The sequence below is a fragment of the Diabrotica virgifera genome, chromosome 5, assembly GCF_917563875.1.
Source record: "Diabrotica virgifera virgifera chromosome 5, PGI_DIABVI_V3a".
Lineage (NCBI taxonomy): Eukaryota > Metazoa > Arthropoda > Insecta > Coleoptera > Chrysomelidae > Diabrotica > Diabrotica virgifera.
In genome coordinates this window covers 3,801,902-3,826,871 of record NC_065447.1, presented here as the reverse complement: position 1 = coordinate 3,826,871, position 24,970 = coordinate 3,801,902, and the positions used below count along the sequence as shown (strand labels likewise).

General features: G+C 32.4%; 2 protein-coding genes across 4 annotated transcripts in view; one reads left to right on the top strand and one right to left on the bottom strand.

Moving 5' to 3' along the window:
• Positions 1-24,970, top strand: part of LOC114335056 (uncharacterized) — a 241,060-nt gene that overhangs the window by 156,952 nt on the left and 59,138 nt on the right. The window lies entirely within an intron of this gene.
• Positions 8,545-13,158, bottom strand: LOC114335058 (leucine-rich repeat-containing protein 23-like). The gene is made up of 2 exons (XM_028285214.2): positions 12,272-13,158; positions 8,545-8,925 (listed from the first exon to the last, which is right to left on the bottom strand). Exons 1-2 carry the CDS (start codon positions 13,122-13,124, stop codon positions 8,567-8,569), a joined length of 1,212 nt encoding a protein of 403 aa, XP_028141015.2. The 5' UTR covers positions 13,125-13,158; the 3' UTR covers positions 8,545-8,566.

The following is a 24,970-nucleotide window of genomic DNA, read 5'->3' as shown; positions in this document are numbered from 1 at the left end:
ACATCTCAGATTAAAGCCGTTTTATGTACTTTCATAATAATGCGCTCATTTTACCCGAAGATATTGATTTGATACAATAAAATTTCAAGAAAAACAGCAAGAACAGTAAGAAAGTTCAACATGATAATATAACCAAATAAAACACAAAGTGTGGTAATCTCTAAAGATCCAATAAGGTGCAAGCTGGAAGTGGACAGCAAAATAATCCAGCAAGAAAAATGTATCAGCTATCTGGGGGTACTAATGCACAGTTATGGAGACAGAAGCGGAAGTTGCCCAACAAATAAACAAAGCCAACAGAATAGCAGGATGTCTTAAACACACTATCTGGCGCAACACACATCTACGGACAGAAACAAAGGCCAAGATTTATAGGACAATAGTTAGGCCACTTATGACTTGCACTGCGGAAACAAGACCTGCTACCACAAGGACAAAAAGACTGATGGAAACATGTGAAATGAAAATAGTCTGAGATATCACAGGAAAATCATTATGGGACAGACAACGTAGCACAGACCTCAGGCAAAGCTGTAATATTCCTCATCATGGCTTATTCACTCTTGGCGGAGTTTTTGCCGCCCTTCTGATTCATTTATTGCGGAGAATCAGTCCGCTGTTGTTTTTTATTATTATAGCAGCGTGTGTGACTTGGCCCTGTCTACAATTTTCCTCCATTCTTTCCGGTCCTTACAGCGCTCCTTCCAATTGTAGATTTTTCAGCTTCTTTATGTCTCCTAATACTCTGGGCTAATTAGCAAAATTCATGGAAAAGTTATTTACCAGCAATTTTATTGCTGGAATCGAATTATAAGATCCTATATATTAATAATATAGGTATGCAAAGTCCGCAGATAGTGTGCTACTTTTTTAATAAACAAAATGGCGCCGAAAAGTCGTATTTTTTTCAATTATTGCTCTATAACTCCGAAGATTTTAACTTTACAACTAAAACACCTTAATAAAAATTCACCGCAATTAAATTCTGCATAGAGATATGTTTTTCACCATTTGCTCCGACGAAAATTTTCCTCGGAAAATGCGGGTTTTCCTAACAAAAACTCTAATTTTCAAATAAAGTTTTAGGTAAGTAATTATTAATCAATAATTAAATAACTTAGTGACATCAAAGCTTTCTTGGTATAGATTGTAATTCCAGAAGCCGGTGAAAATTAAACGAATATTTTAGCAACAATTCAATTGTTAATTAACAAATTACGATCGCAATAATAACCAAAATAATCATGATACATTGATCAAACTTATAAAGATTATAAAGATGAGATGCTTATTTAATATTTTATCGACAAAATATAAATTTTTCTTTTTTTTGCATAATCTTTAAATTTTGAAAAAAAAATAGTTATAATACGCTGGTCTAATTAGTAAAGTACAAAGAAAGGTTATTTACCAGCAATTTTATTGCTGGAATCGAATTATAAGATCCTATATATTATTAATATAGGTATCCAAAGTCCGCATATAGTGTGCTACTTTTTTTATAAACAAAATGGCGCCGACAAATCGTATTTTTTTCAATTATTGCCCTATAACTCCGAAGATTTTAACTTTACACCAAAAACACTCAAATAAAAATTCACCCCAATTTAATTCTGCATGTTTTTCCCGATTTGCTCCGACGAAAATTTTCCTCGGAAAATGTGGGTTTTCCCAACAAAATCTCGAATTTTCAAATAAATTTTTTGGGCCAGTAATTATTTATCAATAATTATATAGCTTGGTGAAATAAAAGCTTTCTTGTTATAGATTATAAATTCAGAAGCCGGTAAAAATGAAACGAACATTTTAGCAACAATTCAATTGTTAATTAACAATTTACAGTCGCATTAACAACCAAAATAATCATGAGACATTGATCAAACTTATACAGATTATAAAGGTGTGATGCCTATTTAATATTTTGTTGACAAATGCATATTTTGCATAATCTTTAAATGTTTAAAAAAATTGTTATAAACAAATTAACATTTCTCAGAAATTGTTTATTATATTCCAATTTAAAAAAATACTTAAAATGCGTATTTCATAGGTCTTGAAAATGAATGCTTTAAAAAAATTTTCCAACCATTTGCAAAAAAGTTATGAAGCAGCAAAGTAAATATACGAAAGCTCCGTTGTTTATAATTTGTTTTAATTGTTTCAAAGCTTAAAAGTGAGTCTATGGTACAACCTAATTACTCACAAAGAATGTCAAAAATTAGTGCAATGGTTATATTTTAATCGAAGATTAAAAATACTTTTTTTTGTAATTTTTAGCGCAAACGTAGGCCTGATACAGAGTCGGAGCTAAAATGTTCACTCGAAGCGACTGACACGCAGCATGCATTATTTATTAAAAGTGTACATCACGCGGCTGGTCGTCGCTCAGAGTGAAAATTTTAGCTACAGTACTGTGTTATTCTACTTTCGCGCGTGTAAATTACAAAAAAAATATATTTATAATCTTTAATTAATATATAACCATTAAACTCAGATCGATATTTTTTTGTAAATAATTAACTTGTACTTTAAACTCACTTCTACGCTTTGAAAGAATTAAAAAAATATATAAACACAGTAGTAATCGTATGTTTACTTTGCTATTTCATAACTTTTTTACAAATGGTTGCAAAAAAGTTTTAAAGCATTCATTTTAAAGATATTTAAAATGCGCATTTTAGCTATTTTTTAAAATTATAATATAATAAAAACTTTCTGAGAAACGTTAATTTGTTTATAACTATTTTTTTTAAAACATTTAAAGATTATGCAAAAAAATAAAAATTCATATTTTGTCGACAAAATATTAAATAGACATCTCATCTTTATAAGATTTCAAAGCATGATCAGTGTATCATAATTATTTTGGTTATTATTGCGACCGTAAATTATTAATTAACAATTGAATTGTTGCTAAAATATTCGTTTAATTTTCGTCAGCTTCTGTAACTATAATCTAAACCAAAAAGGCTTTTAAGTCACCAAATTATTTTATTATTGGTAGATAATTACTTATCTAAAACTTTATTTGAAAATTAAAGATTTTGTTGGGAAAACCCGCATTTTCCGAGGAAAATTTTCGTCGGAGCAGATCGGGAAAAACGCGTCTCTATGCAGAATTTAATCACGGTGAATTTTTATTCGAGTATTTTTGTTGTAAAGTTAAAATCTTCGGAGTTATAGAGCAATAATTGAAAAAAACACGATTTTCGTGCGCCATTTTGTTTATAAAAAAAGTAGCACACTATCTGAGGACTTTGCATACCTATATTATTAATATATAGGATCTTATAATTCGATTCCAGCAATAAAATTGCTGGTAAATTACTTTTCCCAAAAATGGCATATTCTCCGGTAATCAGCCCAGACTATAAGACTTGATCTCTCCATCTTGTTTTGGGTCTTCCCTTCGTATTGTATTGTATTGTCCCTTCGGTCTCTTTGTTGTTGGTCTCCAGCCAGTTATTCGCTTTAGCGTAGAGTCTGGGTTAGCTCTTTCTGTGTGTCCCAGCCACCTGAGCCTTTTCGCCTTCACGAACTTGATTATGTCTTCACCCTGGATGACTTCTTTAATTTCTTCATTGGTTAATCTTCTAAATTCGCCTACACTTATCCTCACCGGTCCCATTATTCGTCGAATTATCTTTCTCTCTAAGATTTCTAATTTCTAATTCTCTCTAAGATTTTTGTGTTAGGCACATCTTCTCTGCACCATAGGTGATCACTGGCCTGATTGCAGTCTTGTAAATTTTTAATTTGGTTGTCTTACTAATGTGCTTTTCTTTCAAGAATTTTTGGTAGTTCCAGTAGGTTTTATTACCCAGTAGGATGCGTTCATTTATTTCATCCGTTCTATCATTTCTGCCATTCACCATCACTCCCACAAGTATTTGAAACGGTGTACTCTTTCAAATGTATATGCACCAAGCTTAATTTCTTTCTCGATGTTCGTATTCTCTCTTGAACACTTGAGGTATTTCGTTTTGCTTTGGTTTATTACTAGCCCTCTCTTCTTTGCTTCTTTATCTAGTATTAATATTATATTCTGCGTGGTTTTTAAATCTCTAGTAACCAGTGCAATATCGTCTGCATACGCTATCGTAGGGGAGCCCAAGCGGGGATTTTTGCAGGTACTCGAGCGCGTCAGATTATCATATTGGGAGAAACCATGTACCTTGCAGATGTACCTCTACCATATATTGGCTCTTAACACAGGGGAGTTCGTTAAGGGGGGGCCGAAAAAAAAAATCTATCCTTAAAAAAACTCGAAATTGTCAGATTAAGATAAGGTAAGTTAAGTACATGCAAAAGGGTGTATATTTCAAAAATCTGACGATTTGAACCGGGCGTAAGGAAATGGGTGAGTCCCAAAGTTTCACAAGAAAAAAGCGAATATTTCGCGAAATGAATGACAGATCGAAAAACTAAAAAATATGTGATAAATATTTTTTAAAAATCTATCGAATGATACCAAACACGACTTCCCACGGAGAGGGGTGGGGGTAAATTTAATATTTTAAATACGAATCCCGCAATATTTCGCGAAATGAACATCAAATCGAAAAACTGTAAAATACACTTATTTAATATTTTTGAAAAATCTATCGAATGGCACCAAACACGAACCCCCACGGAGGTGGGGTGGGGGTTATTTTAAAATCTTAAATAGGAGCTCCCATTTATTATTGCATTATTAAATTCCTTACGAAAAAATAAGTAACTTTTATTCGAAACATTTTTTCGAATTATGCATAGATAGCGTTATAATCGGATAAAACGATTGTTGGAAATAAAAAGTTAAATTAAAAAATGGCAAGCGCCCACTAAAATGGAAAACGTTACTTAACTTTTTTTGGTTTTAGGACCTACTCTTCACAACCCAATAGGTCCCCAAAGCGCTCGAGTGACTGCACATTTAGCATACTTTGCTCCCCTACCACTATCAGTTGGGCTGAAGATTCGATAATCGTTCCCATAATTTTGGCTGCTCTTACTGCCCCCTCTATGGCAATGTTAAATAATGTTGTTGACAGGGAGTCTCCCTGTCTGACACCTACCTCCATTTGTACTTCATCTGACGGGCCTTCCTTTCTCTTCCTATCGTCATTTTCGTGAGACTCGTGAGACTTACTAGTTTTTCTTGAATGCCTAGTTGATTCATATCCTTAATTAGCTCCTCCCTTATTACACTGTCAAAGGCTTGCTTGTAGTCAATAAAAAGTATATGTAGATCTATTCCGTGCTCGTAACTTTTTTCGACGATTTGCGACACAATGTGTATTGCATCTATTATTGTTGACTTACCTTCTCTGAATCCATGTTGGTATTCACCTATTTTTGTTCTCGTTTCTTTTTCTATTCTTTGTCTGATCAAATTAGTTAATATTTTGTACATTGTATTTAATAGCGTGATTCCCCTGTAGTTAGTGCATTTCGTCTTGTCCCCTTTTTTAGGGATTTGTGTTATTAGATCGCAATTCCAGTCGTTCGGCATGCTTTCTTCTTCAGAAGAAGAAGAAAGCTGTAATATAAAGAACATAAATGACTGGAACAATGTCAAGAAATGTCAAAAAACAGAACAATGTCAAGAAATAGAGGAGTATCAGAGTCGATATGACAATTTCAATGTCCATCGAAAGGTGAAGGAAATAGCTGGGAAGTTCCGAAAACGCAGCAGCGGAAAAATAACAGATGATGAAGGCAATCTTGCCATAACCAAAGAAGATAAAAAGAAAGTATGGGAAGAATACTTGGGGAAACTTTTCCACGACCTTAGAGCAGGAAAAGAACCCACCATTGAAGATAATTCAGGTCCCGAAATCCTACCGGAAGAAGTAACCACAGCCATCAGACAAATGAAGGATGGAAAGGCACCGGGACTTGATGAAATACCTGCAGAACTGCTAAAGCTATTAGATGGAGCACAAATAAAAATAATAACTGAAATATTTAATGACATATATAAGGCAGGAAAAATACCAGCAGAGTGGCTCAAATCTGAGTTTGTACTGTTGCCCAAAAAACCATGAGCAAAAGTTTGTGAAGACTATAGGACCATAAGCCTAATGAGCCATCTTCTCAAGCTGTTTTTAAAAGTCATCCATAATAGAATTTACCGAAAATGCGAAGAACAAATTGCGCCCAATCAGTTTGGATTTGTGAACGCCGTTGGTACAAGGGAGGCTTTATTTAGTGTGCAGGTATTGTTTCAGAAATGTAGAGATGTCAGTTGTGATGTTTTTGCATGCCTGATTGACTACAAAAAGGCTTTTGATAGAGTCCGACATGAACAAATGATGGAAGTGCTGAAGAGGACAGGGATTGACGGAAGAGACCTGAAAATAATAGCTAACCTGTATTGGAATCAATCAGCAGTGCTCCGAATAGATGGAGAATATACAGATCAGATCAAAATCTTAAGGGGAGTGAGACAGGGATGCTTAATTTCACCGCTGATATTCAATCTGTACTCAGAGCACATTTTTGAAGAGGCTCTAAAAGATATTGATGAAGGCATCTCAATAAATGGAGTCAAGCTCAGTAACCTGCGATATGCAGATGATACAATAGTGTTTTCCAATACCATAGAAGGGCTGCAAAACTTAATGAATAAAATAACTGAGACCAGTAGAACATATGGACTAGATATAAACACCAGCAAAACCAAGCTAATGATCATCAGCAAGCAAAACATAACTGGCGTAAATCTGTATGTGAACCAAATGAGAATTGAACGTGTCTCACAATACAACTATTTGGGCACTATAATCTATGAGTCGTGGGACAATACTCAAGAGATTAAATGTCGCATCGGAAAGGCAAAAAGTGCATTCTTGACTATGAGCTCTGTGTTCAAGAGCCATGACATCACTCTAAAAACAAAGATAAGGCTCCTTAAATGTTACGTGTACTCAGTGCTTTTATACGGAGTAGAAACGTGGACCTTGAAGGCGGAAACTCTATCGAAACTTCAAGCTTTTGAGCTATGGCTGTACAGAAGGATCCTGAAAATACCATGGACAGACAAAGTCACCAATGAAGAAGTACTACGGAGGATGAACACAACCGCAGATTTAGTCAACATCGTGAAGGGCCGTAAGCTGCAGTACTTAGGGCATATAATGAGAAATCAAGGCAGATACCAGCTACTCCAGTGCATTTTACAAGGTAAAATTGAAGGAAAAAGGACCCCAGGACGAAGAAGAATATCCTGGCTTGCTAACCTGAGAGCATGGTATAGAAAGACCTCAACTCAACTATTCCGTATAGCAACTAACAAAGTCATCATAGCCAGAATGATCGCCAACGTTCGGAACGGACAGGCACCCTTAGAAGAAGAAGAAATGACTGGACACTGAACAGAAAAAAAAAGAATGGTATAGCCATATCAGCAGAATGGGAGAAGGAAGACTGGTAAAGATAGCACAAGACAGATCACCAAACGGCCGAAGGAGTATGAGTATAGGAAGGCCAAGGAAAAAATGGATCTGATGAGGAGGCATCCGAAGAAGGAGGAAGAAGAAGAAGAAGAAGAGAGGAAAACCGTTTTTTGCACCTTAAGAATGCCATGAAAAAATTACCAAATCTCCAGGCATTTGCTCTTCATAAGGCTGTGCTGGGTTCAAAAATTCACCAATTAATGCTCATAATCGTTCGTTTTATCTCTACAGCTTGGAGTATGAAACAATTTTCGACGATCATCCTGTTGTCTTTGATTGCAGTATAGCTCTGCAGTTGTTTAGTCGTCATTGAAGAACTTTTCATATTCTACGGCTTTGATGACCTGGTTTGAAAAAGTTCCTCTTTCACCCCTCCCAGTAGTTGAAGCATCTTGTTTACGTTGACCATTTTGTTTAATTTCTTGATGTTGCTGATGAAGACCTTGGCTGAGCCTAGTTCGTGTGTTTTTGTGCATTTGGAGTTTGTGCACATGATGCTCTAGGATTAGCTGTCTTGTAGACTGATGGATGGGATGGCAATACTAGTTTTGGAACTGGTTTATTCCTACTATTCTTGGCATCTTCATTGTCCAAATATTCGGTGTATTTTATACACATTAAATAGTTTGCTGCATGCTCTTCTCCGCAATTGCAGAATTTTATTTTGTTTTATTTAGTTGCCTTTAAGTAGAGACAGTGTCTTTCTTGGACTCATTTCATGCTCCTCGGATATTTTGGAATCCGTTAATCTTCTTAACTGCTTTTAGGTACTTATATCAGGTAAGAATGTCCTTTCTTACCCTGATTTCTAAGTCTCATTTATGAATTCCTGGTGCAGCCTTTATCACTACCTTTTTCTTCACTTCTTCCTTCCTGGTATATGTATGGAAGTACACTTCTTGTTTACTTCTTCCTTTAGATTCTTGCAATCCTGCTTGCTACGAGTGAAAATTCTAGTACCTACTCTTCCTGCAAATGCAATTTGGAAATTATAGTTAAGGACGTCTCTGAATATTGCCCAATTTGTTCTGTTTCTTTTTCTCTATTTGAGAGATCTAAATCCATTTATTTACTACGTATAGTATTAATTTCATCAAATAAAAACTAAATACCAAATGACTTTATTGTTAATCTTTAACACCCAAAAATTCCACAGTTTTCGATTCTAGTTTAACATCGGTACCTTCTTCCGTGCCATATTTTCTAGTATCGGCAATCTCCACATCAGTATCTGTAAAGTCTGTAGTATAATCAGTCGTACTAGCAATATCAGTGTCATCCTCACTGCTTTCTTCCCCGTATATTTCATCTAACAAGCTTTGCCTCGTCGATTCCACTACTTCAGTTTCTTCTAGACTGACGAAGTCTTTGTTTAGCCTGATCAAGTTCGGCAAAATTGCCAAAATACGGACCCGAATCGTATCCACTTGAGGCCTTGCGGTTGCTTCGTCCATTTCGGTTCTTACCGTCAGGTCGGTCAAAGTGGCTAAAACAGACCAAAAATTATTTCAAAGTAATAAATTATCTACAATCAATAATTCAAACATTGAGAGAATACAACAGAAATGCACGTAATATTCATAAAGAGCTAGAGCATCTTGGAATCTCAGAAAAATTAAGACATGCTCAGGAGCGTGCGGTGCTATGATGCGGTGAGGCAGTCGCATCAGGCGGCATAATCAGTAAAATGAAAATACATCAAAATAATCATAGGAATAAGAAAGGGTGTGCAAAATAGAATATTTGAAAATATCCGATGGAGTGTATCACTCGAGTTTAAAGCGTGACGCATGCCACTCTGTAAACTTACTTTTAAAAGTGAAAGCGTCTTCTACAGAAACAACAACGTTTTTTGTATTATACAAGAATTTTACACTTTTTTCTGGTTCTACAAAGCGTTGGGAAGTTCTGATAAAACATGTTTCACAACTAACTCTAAAACTGTTAATCGATACTAGATGGCCAAGTCGAATAGATGCATGAAAATCCTTGATTTCAATTTTGTGATATATGATGCATTATTCAAAATAATAGAAGAAGTCAACAAAGATACAGAAACTTAAGTCAAAGCACGAGGATTAGCAAAAAACATTAAAAATTATAAATTTATATGCGGAGTTCTTTGGCATGATATTTTATTTCATATAAATTCAGCCTCGAAGATGTTGCAACATATAATTATAAATTTGTCAGATTGGGTAAAAAGGTTGCCAGAAACAATAAAAGAAAAATTAAAAGTTACAACAATCTGGCTATGACCAAACGAAAATTACAATTACTTCTAATAAAATTGCAGAAAATCTTGATATAAGCTCCGAATTTCCACCGGAAAATGAAATTCGAGCCAGGAGAAAAAAGCGTCAATAATAAAGCGTCAGAAGAAGATAAATTTAAAATGAATTTTTTCATCTATATTTCCTCTTCTAGAAATTCATAAATAAATAAATTTTTGATAATATTTTTAAATTGAGGGAAATAAATAATCAAACACTCAAATAAGAATTGCGTGGTATATCCCAAATGATAATAAATATAGTCCATTAAACCTTTAGAAGTTTTGAACTAAGTATTTCTGTATACCCAAATCACAGTATATAGAGGTTCCCTCTTTATACTGTGCCCAAATGTAGTTGTATCGCTAAGAATTTTATTAACACTCCCTGTCTCGTAGCTAGTGAGGAAAGAAGTTTTTCAAAATTAAAAATTATTAAAAACTATTTACGAAGCTCCTAGGTCTGGATCCCGCGTATGAAAAAAAAGTTGATTAATAGCAAGCTGAAAATTTGTTAATAGCTTAAGGGTGTCTAGTCGGATAAACTTTGATATATGGGAACACCGGAACAGGGGCAGTTTTAATTGTGGAACAGGTTAAAAATTTGGAACCGTCAGACCACGAAAACGACACATTTATTTTGTCCGACAGAACAGACTTAAACTCTCCAAACAGAGATTAAACTCTCATGCAAAAATCAGACTGCTATTTGTCTCCTGTCATTTCACATATTCTACATGTTCCACTCATTAAAACGCCCATTTGGTGATAAATAGCAGTCTGATTTTTGCATGAGAGTTTAATTTCTGTTCAGAGAGTTTAAGTCTGTTCTGTCGGACAAAATAAATGTGCCGTTTTCGTGGTCTGACCGTTCCAAATTTTTAACCTGTTCCACAATTAAAACTTCCCCTGTTCCAGTGTTCCCATATAACAAAGTTTGTCCGACTAGACACACTTAAACTATTAACAAGTTTTCAGCTTGCTATTAATCAACTTTTTTTTCATACGCGGGATCCAGACCTATCCATAAGACAAACAAAACTAAAAAAATAGCACTCATTTCAAGTTAAAAATGCTACTTTAAAGCACCAGTGCTTTAAAAATTTTAAGGCACTGCAGTTAAAAGTGAATTGTCAAATTGTGAAACGTCAAAATATTTATATTTCATTTATTAACATTAATATTCATAGTACAACTTGTGGAATTTGAAAAATGTGGTTTAAAAGGTTTTTTAAAATTTAATTTAAACTGTATTATTGCATTTTTAACACGTTTATAGAAAAAAACTAAAGTATTGGTATTGAAATTATAGGCAGTTTTGATGTAATGTCAAGAAAAATATAAAAATTGAATGTCAGTCAAGTTTAAGTAAAAGTTTTTGTAGGTATTGTCCTGTATTTGAGAATGAATAAATTATAATTGTTGATATATAAGACGTTTGTAGAAAAAATATTTTATGATATATGTACGTGTTAAAAAGTAAATTTTTAAGGCACTCATGTGAATTGCAGAATTCGCTTCGCTCATTCTGCAAACTTTCACATGCGTGCCTTAAAATTGTACTTTGAACACTTATATCATAAATAACTATTAAGGGGCGGCATTTCGAAGAATTGCATCATATTGAAAATATGTACCGCACGGCTCTGCATATGCTAACAGTGAGTCTAAAGAACACCACAGAAAAGATTCATAAAATAATTATTTGGCAGGTAGGCACGTACATCTAGGGGTGTCAATAACCCTAATTCACACCTCAAATAGTAAATAAACAAGGGGTTCCATTGATTAAATTTCCAGTCACAGGTTCTTCTAAGCCATGTTGCCAGCTCGTTTAAATTAATGAAAATAAAAATTCACTCCTATGGAGAACAATGTAATTTTTTTTTCGAAACGGTTAACTTTAGGAAAAAATGTTATAGGACTTTTTTGTTCTAAATTGTCTATTATATCCACACCTTAAAGGAACGCACTATTTTCGGGAACACCCATAAGACCCATCTTTACATGTGGGATGGAAACAACGACGATTAACAAGAAAGAGGAAGATAGCCTTCTGAAATTCGAAAGAAAAATAATGAGAATGATACTGACCCCAATGTAACAAGAGAGGAAGAAAGATGAATGAAAACAAATGCCGAAATTGAAGAAGAATTAAAGGGAGAAAATATAGTCATATACATAAAATCTCTTCGCTTAGAATTGACAGGACATATATAAAAACAGAGACTTCCACACTCAGATATGCTGAGAAGGATAACTAACTGGACATCACTATAGCCCTGTTGTAGAGGAAGGGCTAGAAGAAGATGGCTGGATGATGTAGAAGAAGATATAAGAACAATGAATGTTAAAGATTGGAAAGTTCAGTGCAAAGACAGGAAGAAATGGTAAAGAGTCACAACAAGCTGTACATAGAAGAATGACATGACATAGAAGAATAATCCATCTCACCCCAGAATAGGATTTTGAACACCATGGCATTAGCTATAATCCCCAGGGATTGTAATGCAGTAATGGGGAAACAACAAGAAAGAGAGAGTAAGAAAGCAACATTTACCTGTTATCTCTCCTCTATATTCACTACCAACACGGTCCTTCCTATAAAATGGATTGTCCAATACAATTAATGTCTCCAACTTCGGCAAACACTTTAATTTCCTCAACTGTCTTAATTTATTGATCTTATTGCCCCTCAAATTAAGGTAAGAAAGGTTTTCCAACACTTCGGTGAAACCCGACAGCTTTCTTATGTTATTATCCCTTAAATGTAGGTACTTCAAGTACTTCAAAAGAGTTAAATCGGTATTTATCCTGCTTATCTTGTTTTTGCCCATAAATAGTCTTTCCAGATTCTTTGGGTAAATTCCGGTGGTGTCCAACAGATGATTTGAACTTAGTACCAGTTCCTTGAGGTTTTCCAAACGATCTGGATCAAATTGTACGGTGTAGATATAGTTATCGGCTAGTTCCAACGTCTCAAGTATTGGTTGCGATATATCACCAGTTTCCCTGACAAAATTTTTGTTCAAAATGAGTACTTGTAGGTAGTGCATGGTACTAAAACATGCAGATTCTACCTTGTTGTTGGAAGCTCTAATGTAAATCAAGAAGGGCAGTTGTGTTAATACTTGCAGTGCTTCTGTAGTCAAATAGTTTCCGCTCACATCCACAAATTGTAAATGGCTGAAATTTACTATCACTGATACGTCTGTCAGCTTCTTGTCTATAGCTGAAAGCATTAAATAGGCGAATCTTACAGCGCTCTCATCCTTTCCCAAAGTAGTTAAGCATCTAGAAGCTTCTTCGAAGCATAGTTTGTTTTCTACAATTTGTTCGACGTAGAATTGAGGTGTTGGTTCTACATCTTGGGTGAATAGGGCGATACCTTCACCAGGCACCTCCTCTTCCATTAGTTTGTGTTGATATTTATCAATTTGACAGATGGATTTTACGTTTTGACGGATACATAGTGTATCTTCTTCTTCTTTCTTCACTTTTGGCGTCTATACTAGTGCATTTGCCAAGATACATAGTGCATGATTAATCTTCTGTATTTTTCTATTGTCTTTCTCTTGCAAAAAGCATGTTATAGTCTGAGCAGATTAATTATCGGAGAATAAGCCATTTTGGAAAAAGTTATTTACCAGCAATTTTATTGCTCGATGATTGTATATATTATATATTAATAATATATAGGTGTGCAAAGTCCGCAGATAGTGTGCTACTTTTTTTATAAACAAAATGGCGCCTGAAAACATGTTTTTTTTCAATTTTTGCTCTATAACTCCAAAGATTTTGACTTTACACCAAAAACACCCAAATAAAAATTCAGCGTAATTAAATTCTGCATAGAGACGTGTTTTTCCCGATTTACTTCGACGAAAATTTTCCCCGGAAAATGCGGGTTTTTCCAACAGAATCTTTAATTTTCAACTAAAATTTTAGATAAGTAATTGTTGATCAATAATTAAATAACGTGGTAATATAAAAGCTCTTTTCGTATAGATTATAATTCCAGAAGCCGATGGAAATTGAATGAACAGTTTAGCAACAATTTAATTGTTAATGAAAAATTACATACATAAGACATACATAAGAATAACTATGATTTTTGTATAAAAAGACACCGTACCTATCTAATATACTTTACAGAATTGAAATTGGACTATTTAAGCGGCCTCAGAAATATTTTAAAATTATAAACAATTTTTTGGCTTATAAACAAATAGAATATCTTGGGAAATAATAAATTAAATTAAATCATGAAAACGGTATTGGAAAAAAAGCGGCAGGACACTTCTTCTAAAAGAAAAAACTTTTAATTGTGATGAGTGGTTCCTGAAATACAACCGGTCAAAGTTGACCGGCACATACGGCAAAGATATAAACAATGGGATCATAATTTTCGAACTATCACCTTTTTATTTCGGTCCTCTTTCTCCACACCGATTTTCATATCTTTAAAATACTCATAACATATATATTATTATAATAAAAACTATCGATATTACGAGTGAAAATTGCCAAAAATATCAAAATTTAAATCAAATATTAGGTTGGAAAAAATGTAGTCTCAAAGTTCAAAATCGGTATACGTTAAAAAAATGCATTTTCTCGGCTTCCCATGGAGCAATTTTCTTCATTCTTTTTTGTTCCCTAGTAACTTGAGTAGAGCCATCTAACTAACGCATTATTAAATATCAAAGTTGCTTTTGTTTTGTTATAATAAATTAATTTATTTATTATAATAAAAAAAATTTTTTTTTGTTTAAATAAAGATTGTTTAATAATGATTGTTTGTTGTGATAATTATACAGCTTTCAAATGAAAATATTTGTATTTTTAACGTTAAAAGGTACACTTGTAGTAAGTTTATCTAAAAAAAAAGTCTACAACTGGAAAACATATGTAGTTTTCTTTTCTTATAAATAAATTAATCTATTATTATAATACATATCAGTAATAAAGAGGCAGACACATTTTATCCACGTTTTATCCGAGTAACAAATTGAAAACATTTAGTTCAGAACTTCACCAACCAACATTAAAGATAATAATACTACAACTGACATGACATTTAATATTACTACAACAATAATAGTGATATGAATCATAAACTAGCCTGAGTTTGCCTTAAGGCAAAATTCAAGCAGACCATCTTCTTGAGATTTGCAACCATTTTACTCGGGAACACTTTCATTTCTTTGCCGTTTTCTATAATTTCTTTAATACTACATAATCATACAGGTGTTTTTTTTTGTTTGTTGCTTGTCTGTGAATCAGACTACGACGACATATCCAACAGCTAATTAAACGGAACTGAGTGTACATAATTTCCTTATATAATTATGTACATTATTTTTGTGCTGTAAAATAAGTATTGTTCACTACTTCAGCGTGTCTTCGACACGTGATGATAGCTTATGGATTTAACGAGTGCGGAACAAGTAGGCTGAATAAAAATATTATTGGAAAATGATGATAGGCCTGCTGATTCACAGTTAAAGACAAGAAATATCAGCATGAATTTAAGACGAAAAGTATTACATATTCAACTGTAGTATTATGACATAGTCCATTAAAATGTTACATTTTTTAGGCCGTACCTTGCATTTCTTAGAGGAGTCAATTTTATTTCTTTAATGTGTAGGGGGGATCAGTAGAAGCTTAAGTTCAAGTTTTTGGGGTCGTCATCCTTGTCCCCCGGTCGCCATCTTGGAAATGGGGTGCAAAGGGGTTTCGCGCTATATCTCGTAAACTACCAACCCTACGGAAAATCTAATTAAACATAAAATGTAGAAAATTAAATTTTCCACAATTTTGTTTCTATTACTTTTTATTGTCAAGTGACCAACAAAAAAGATATAACCAAAAATATGTAAATTTTTTTTAACAAGTTTTCTTTTGGATCTTATAACTTTTCTTCAGTGCATTTTAAAATAAAATAACATTTTAGCAATTTTGTAGAGGGTTTTTCAGCGAACAGTATCCACTATAAAGTTGTTTAATTATATTTATTTATATAGGTTTTACAGCGCTCCAAACTTGACCAGATTCTCGACTGCTCATAGGGATACAATACAAACAAAAGTTAGGCTTACTTTTCTATCTATATATATTTTTTATTCATACAATTTATTATGATTTTAACATTCCTATGCTATTATTAATCTGTTCTTGACCTTTCTTCCCACTATAAAACTTATAACTCTAAGCATATATAGAAAAGGCCCAAGAAGTTGTTTGAGGACAAATTCGCCGCTTCAGAAGAAGAATGACTCAACCGCAAAATGCAAAATTCTTAAGCAGAGCAAAAAAACGATTTTTGATATCAAAGTCATAAAGTATGATAAAAATTAGCCATTCACCACACCGTGGTAAGGATCTCGAAATATAAGCGTTTTTTGGGTTGTGCCGCTTGTATATGAAGTAACATAACTTTTTTCCTATTATATATTTTGACTTAAAATTTTCCAAAAAACTTCTTCATAAACTATATTTTATTGTTGTGTTGGTTAAAATTATAAACTAAAAAGTTTGTCACTCAACTTTTTTAATTAAACATGAAACTAACGAAATATGATGACAAAATGTTAATAAATTAACAACTCCTTTTTTAATCTTTTTAAACATTTTGGACAAATTTCATTGTTATCTACCTACTTCAAAGATGACACAGTAAAATTTTTAAAAGGAAATATTTACAGCGACCAAAGATACAGAGAGGTAAATTTGAAAAATCATCAAAATTGATTTTTGGCATTTTTGTATAAAATTTATTTTTTTAACATGTTCCACCAACTCTAGATAAAAATAAACTTCATATTCGGATTCAGCGACCTCTAAAACATAAAAATAGACCAAAATTGATCATTCACCTTAAATTTGATTTTCGTGGCTGGCATAACGGAATGCCGCTCGTAGATAGAAAAGCATTATTTTTCTACGAGAATTCGAGAATCTGGTCAAGTTTGGAGCGCTGTAAAACCTAGATAATAAATAAACTTAAACAACTTTATAGTGAAAATTGTTTATTGAAAAATCCTCTACAAAATCGCTATGATGTTATTTTATTGTGAAATGAACTCTTCTCTTATTGAAATTTTCTCTTATTTTTGTTTATAACTTTTTTGTTGGTCACTTTACGATAAAAAGTAATAGATATAAAATTGTAGAAAATTTAATTTGCTTCATTTTATGTGAAATTAAATTTTCTGTAGGGTAGCTAGTTTACGAGATACAGCGCGAAAGCCCTTTGCACCACTTTTTCCAAGATGGCGGCCGGGGACAAGGGCCTCAACCCCAAAAACTTGAACTTAAGCTTCTACTGAGCCCCCTACACATTAAAAAAATAAAATTGACTCCTCTAAGAAATGCACACTAAATGTAACATTTCAATGGACTAACAAGAATCTGAATGTTTTAACAAAGTTGATTTTTCATTTATCGCCCCGATTGTTTATCGGATAGATTTAGTTCAATACAGTCAAGAGTCAATCAAGCACGATGAACTGATGGAGATATTAACAAATATTGGAATAAACACCTGCGATCTAAGAATTATTAGCAATCTTTAATGGAATCAAATGTGGCGTCCGACAGGGATATTATGTATTATACAGGGTGGGGCATTAGTGTGACAAAGTCCAATTACTCGTTTGTCGTAAGAGATACGAAAAAAAGTTATTTAGGTAAAAGTTGGGGCACACATAGTACCATAATTTAAAAATATTTTCAAATATACAGGATCGTCCGTATTGACAGGGTGACACAAACTTATGTTTTTTTAATAGAACACCCTGTATATTTTTACATTTTTAGTTTCTCCTCGATGTTTCATTTCTTAAAATATATGGTTTTGTAATATTATACGAGGTAGTTTAAAAGTTAATTACATTTTTTTGTTAATTTCGTAGCAAAATCTACACCCTATAGAATTTTAGTGATTTGACATCAAATTTTTATTTTATGTTCAAACGATTTTTAATATAGTCTATTATTGTTAAACATTAACAGTATAGCGAAATGTGTAATTTTAGTATACAGGGTGGGTCGAAACTCGGAGTGAGTATTTTCTGAGTTTTCTTAAATGGAACACCCTGTATTTAAGTATTGTAATGAAATGATATTTTATGGTACTATTTTATTTCTTAAGTATTCTCTATACCTAAGTGCTTTAATTTGTAAGTTATTGGTGATTCTTTAAGCCAAATATTAATTGTAAGAAAAATTACGTGAAATTTTATTAGGTGGCTGTGAAAATATTTAATCAAAAATAATTTTTGGAAAAGAAAATACATCATAATCTAGTCTGATCCTTAATTTATTACTATTGGATGAAATATCCAAATAAATTCGTAGTTAAGGTTGTTGGTGCGCAAAATATTAATAAAAACATACAATATTCTACCTAGTCGGCTATGACACTAAATTTCCTTAAAAATTTGACATTATACTATTTTTATAGATCCAGTTGCTTTGTTACCATTACTAATATGTATTTTTCTTATGAGAAACTGAATAATAAGGTTTTGGTGCTAGTGGAATATAACAAAAATGTGCTACTAGCAATAAGAATTTTTCATCAGAAATTCCCTGATAGACGACAACTAAGAAGAGAAACGTTTAAAAATATACTAGAACGGTTTCAATGGACTGATCACTTAGATTATGATAAATCTGCTCGAATAAAAACTATTTTAAGTGAAGAAAACAGCAATTAAATGTAATCCTTAGTGTCACTGAGGATCTGCATATTAGTACAATCGTTCTTACAATCTAAGTATCTAGTCTGTTGAAACCGTTTTAGTATACTTTCAGAAGTTTCTCTTTTTGGTTGTCGTCTATCAGGAAATTGCTGATGATAAATTTTTATTGCAAGTAGCTCATTTTTGTAATACTCTCGTAGCACAAAGACATTTTAATCCGTTCCTCATTAGAAAAATTAGTATTAGTAATGGTATCAAATCAACTGGAACTATATAAATAGTATAATGTCAAATGTTTAAGCAAATTTTGTGACATAGTCAACTAGGCAGAATTTTGTATGTTTGATTCATATTTTAAGCACCAACAACCTTAACTACGAATGTATTTGGATATCTCATCCAATATTAATAAATTAAGGATCAGGTTAGATTATTATGTATTTTTTTTTCGAAAAATTACTTTTGATTGGATATTTTCACGGCTACTTAATGAAATTTTACGTAATTTTTGTTGCAATTAATGTTTTCTTAAAGAATGACGAATAACTTACAAATTAAAGCACTTAGGTATAGGGAATGCTTAAGAAATAAAAAAGTACCATAAAATATAATTTCATTACAATACTAAAATACAGCGTGTTCCATTTAAGAAAACTCAGAAAATACTCATTCCGAGTTTCGACCCACCCTGTATACTAAAATTAAACATTTCGCTATACATACTATTAATGATTAACAGTAGTAGACTATACTAAAAATCGTCTGAATGTAAATAGAAAATTTGATGTCAAATTACTACAATTCTATAGGGTGTAGATTTTGCTACGAAATTAACAAAAAAACGTAAATAACTTTTAAAATACCTCGTATAATATTACAAAACCATATATTTTAAGAAAGGAAACATCGAGGAGAATTCAAAAATGTAAAAACATACAGGGTGTTCCATTTAAAAAAACATAAGTTTGTGTCACCCTGTAAATACGGACGCCCCTGTATATTTGAAAATATTTTTAAAATATGGTACTGTGTGTGCCCCAACTTTTACCTAAATAACTTTTTTTCGTATCTCTTACGACAAACGAGTAATTGGACTTTGTCACACTAATGCCCCACCCTGTATAGTATCACTCTTTCTGTTCAACATTATACTCTGAGAAAATCTTTCAAGAAGTAGTGGATGATATTGAAGCCGGAATTCGAATTGACGGAGAATGTATCGATAACATATAAGATACGCAGACGACACAGTGGTATTCACTGATAGTTATGAAGCCATCCAGGAGATAATGAATTGGATTACAGAAGTAAGTCAGATATTTGGATATAAGAAACAGCAATTTGGACGAATCAGTGGAAACAGTCAATGAATAGAAAGAGTAAAAACAAACACCTACCTTATGAAAATTGGGACCATTCCCTAGAAATCAAATGTAGGATAGAGAAAGCAAGATCTGCATTCCAAAAAACGGTTAATATATTCAAATGTCATGATTTATCAATACCCATAAAAATCAGATTACTACAATGTTATATCTTCCTTATAGTGTTGTACGGAGTTGAGTCATGGACTCTCACAGATGCTACCTGCAAAAAAGATTGAGGCTTTCGAAATGTGACTTTATAGTCGAGTCCTGAAACTATCGTATACTAACCACTTTACTAATCAACACGTCTTATCAAAAATACAAAAAGAGAACTGGTAACCACAATAATACATCCAAAATCGAATACCTAGGTCACATCATGAATAACAGCGGAAGATATGGATTGCTGCAACTAATTTTACAGGGAAAAGTACACACACCCAAACTTACATGGAATCAACATGTATTTCAAAGTAATATTTATTTCTTTTGAAAAAACTTGTTATTGTTGCGAATAATAAAGGTTTTTATTGAAAATAAAAAAATGTACAGTTGAGTCCGCGAGTCTTTACTCGTGCGTCATTAATACCTGGCGAGATAAAACACATACTTTATCTAGCATCATTCTCTTCCACGCATGAAACTCATGACAAACCAGCTGCCGTTTGTTATTAAGTAAAAACACATGTTATTTTTATGAACCATCTAGACTCAGTGCATTGAAAAGAGATAGGTACAAAAAAAGACGATTGGGTATGTTTTCATATTTTAAGCACAATTTGTTTGACGTTTCTGCTTTGTTTACTTTTGTGGCGGTCAGTCAGTTGAATTTTTTGCGGGTTTTGTCGAATTTTTGCGTTTTGAAGTTTCTTTATATTACACAAACAGTTGTTTTCACAACTAATTTTATATTGGGCTTTGAAATTTTAAGGTAAATAATTATATTTAGGCAATTAATATTTAAAACATACAAAGCTAACGTCATTCACACAGTCAAGAAATGATTGTGTTTAGATTTCCGTCACAGTGAATAAAATAACAAAAATAAAATATGTTATTAAATTGTTTTATAAATTGTTTATTTATTTATTAATCAATAATAATAAAATAATTTATTAAGCTACTTCAAATGTAGCTGTAATTCTGCACAAAAATTTTGAAGCAAAACTTACATTTGACATTCTATATATTTGATAACGTCAAATTTTATAATAAATCCCGTAATAGGAAAAGTAGCCACTTTCTGTCAGTTGTTGTTGCGTGAAATAGATTTCCGACTTATTTCGTATGCTTTAAATGATGACGTACGGGTAAAGACTCGCGGACTCAACTGTACAGGGTTCTGCGTAACTTGGAACCATATGGGAAACTTTTTTAATATCCATTTTACGAAAAAAAGTTATTCTTTATAAAGTGCTCTGCATAGTCTAAAACCTAAGATGCAATCATCAAATGTCAAATTTTGTCAACAGTATACGAGGTATGTCAAAAATAATGAATTTCGCTCAAGAGCAAACTACCTTTATATTTCAAAAAATTAAAAAATTGTATTATCAAAAGTTATTTGTAATTAAAAACCATATTCAAATATGCAATAACATCCTTCTACTTGCAAAAAAAAAAAAATTTCTGAAATTTTTCTAAATTACGGATTTCGAAGATCATTTTTATTTATTAGACATGTAATAACTCTTTTATTAATAATTTTAGGAAACAAAGTTATTCTTCATAAAAATCTGTGCATGGTCTAAACCTCAGAAATTCAGGATGCAACCATCAGTTATCCAAGTTTGTTAATTTTATACGAGGTGTGTCAAATAATATGAATTTAGAAGGAATTTAGAAAGAATTCTTTCTAAATTCATATTATTTGACACACCTCGTATAAAATTAACAAACTTGGATAACTGATGGTTGCATCCTGAATTCCTGAGGTTTAGACCATGCACAGATTTTTATGAAGAATAACAGACCATGCACAGATTTTTATGAAGAATAACTTTTTTCCTAAAATTATTAATAAAAGAGTTAGTCTAATAAATAAAAATGATGTTCGGAACCGGCAATTAAGGAAAATTTCAGAATTTTTTTTTTCAAGTAGAAGGCTGTTGCGTATTGCATATTTGAATATGGTTTTTAATTATAAATAACTTTTTATAATAAAATTTTTTGATATTTTGAAATATAAAGGTAGTTTGCTCTTGAGCGAAATTCATTATTTTTGATATACCTCGTATACTGTTGACAAAATTTGACATTTGATGATTGCATCTTAGGTTTTAGACTATGCAGAGCATTTTATAAAGAATAAGTTTTTTTCGTAAAATTGATATTAAAAAAGTTTCTCATATAGTTCCAAGTTACGCAGACACCCTGTATAAGATAATCGGATAGTACAGCTCGGTACGGTATAGGTTATTTGCTCGAGTTGCAAATTGAACGAAAATAAATAAACTAACTTTTGCGTCCAAAAAATACAGGGCGTTCTGTCCAAAACCTATGCTAGGTAACAGGAACTAGGAAAGCTCAAAAATAAAGCAAGGGAAAGTCGCCAAAAGTAATAACGGCTATCCAAGATCGTTTAATTGTCCAATCAGCTGGAAGACACCCAACCATTTCTCACCTGCAGCTCCAAAGGCAGCTTTTGGAAGCTACAGGTGTAACTGTTTCAGTTAAAACGATAAGAAGAAGAGTTCGTACCAAGAAGTATACAGCAAAAGACAGTTATGGGTACCCGAGTTATCCAGGCAGCACAAGATTGATCGCCTCTTCACCACCAAAACTGGAACATTGGGAATTGACAAAATGTGCTATTTTCAAAAAAAGTCAGGATTTGTTTAAAATCAGATGACCCACGAAATCGTGTACTTAGAGGTCGAGAAAGAGAAGCAAGAACGAAAACTGTCAGATCTGTTCACAAATATACAAGGGGAAGTGTAATGTTCTGGAGAGGAATTGCGATCCGTAAAAAAACTATAATTTTCATCCAATCAATAACTGCTCACAGGTATGTTGATAAGCTGTAGTCAGGCTCTGGAGAGGTGCAACAGGAGAACATTTAATTTTATTGCATGATAATGGACCTCTACATACCATTAGAGTGACTACAGACATAATTGAAGCAGAAGGTATCCCTTGTTTGAAGTGGCCTACTTGCTCACCCGAGCTTAATCCTATAGAGTATTTGTGGGATATGCTTAAAAGAAAAATTAGAGCTCGCCGGGATAATCCACAAAACACCGCACGGCTAGTAGAAGCTGCTCTTGAGAAATGGAGCAACCTACCACAACAAAATGTTGATAATTTGATTAGGAGCGTGCCCACGCAAACTGAAGCTTGCATAAGGACTAGATGTGATAACACTGATTACCACAAAATACAAAAAAAAAAAAATAAAAACAATTTAAACATTATGCGTTTTACATTGAAATTTTGTATGCTATTGACTTTAAAACAACTACTTTCAATTTGTTTGTTAAATACTTTATTGTTTTATTTAATTGTTATGTATTTGTTATTAAATTGCTTTAAAATAAATAATATTGTTTGACTTCGTGTGTTTGTTTTTTTTTTAAATTCGCACGAAATATTAAGAAATGTCAGATGATTTCATATTAAGTTTGGGTGTGTGTAGAAGGAAACTAAGACCAGGAAGGGAATGGCATTAGATACAAGAAGAAGACCTGGTAGTTGACGGGGACAGCACGCTCACGTCTATCTGAGTAATTTGGTGGGTTCATGGTCCAAGCCACGCGCTTTTCAGTACCTACCTACCTAATTTCCTTTTCTAGTACCATTAATCATTGAGTAGCACTCTAAACAATACTTGATCATAACAACTATTTGCACAGTTGTGATAAGTTTTAGTGATAATTCATTAACCAAACCAAAGTAAACAAAGAAAATTAAAGTGATATTTCTAATAAGGTATTAATGATATCACTTTTATTCAAATTTGTGTGGGAGTGTACCTAATCCTCTTAATTAGTGTTGATTGATATAGGTGTGTTTTTTACCTTTTAATAGAAATATATTACTGATTATTTATTTTAAAACAAGTGGATGGATGTTGAAAAAGTCATCATCATAATTGGCTCGACAATCCTTTGTATATGTTGGCCTGCTCACAGAAAAGTAAGTAGCCACTCCTTCGAGCTTTTATCGAGCAGGGAACCATGTTGCCCTTTGAGCACTCCTAACACATTCAATCTTTTAACATCGACTTGGAGTCGCTATAAATAATATACAGCGTGTCTACTTGAGTTGGAAACATATGGGAAACTTTTTTATTATTAATTTTACGAAAAAAAGTTATTCTTTATAAAAAGTTCTGCATGCCCCAAAACCTAAGATTCAATTATCAGATATCAAATTTTCTCAATATTATACGAGGTATGTCAAAAAATATGAACTTCGTTCAAGAGTAAAGTACCTTTATTTCTCTCAATATCGAAAATTCTTATTATGAAAAGTTGTTTGGAAATAAAAACCAAGCTCAAATATGTAATTACATGCTTCTAATTGGAAAAAAATATTTTCCAAATTTTTCTTAAATTTATTGATACTAACTTCGTTTTTATTCATTACACATACGATAACTCTTTTATTATTACTTTTACGAAAAAAAGGTATTCTTTATAAAAATCTCTGTATGTCCTAAGACCGAAGATTCAACCAACAGATATGACATTTTATTAATTTTATACGAGTTATGTCAAAAAATATGAATTTCACTCAAGAGTAAAGTACCTTTATTTTTTACAATATTGAAAACGGTTATTAAAAAAGTTGTTTAGAATTAAAAACTATGTGTCAATATGCAATTACATCCTTCTAATTGAAATACTGTGAAATATAAAGGTGCTATAATATTGAGCGAATTTCATATTTTTTGACACACCTCGTATAAAATTAATAAAAGTTGATATATCATGGTGGTGTCTTAGATTTTAGACCATGCAAAGTTTTTTATGAAGAATAACTTTTTTTCGTAAAATGAATAATAAACGAGTTATGATATTTGTAATAATTAAAAACGATGTTGGGTATCCATAAATTTGAGAAAAATATTTTTTTTTTCAATAAGAAGCATGTAATTGCATATTTCATCTTAGTTTTTAATTCCAAACAACTTTTTATCATAAGAATTTTCGATATTGAGAGAAATAAAGGTACTTTACC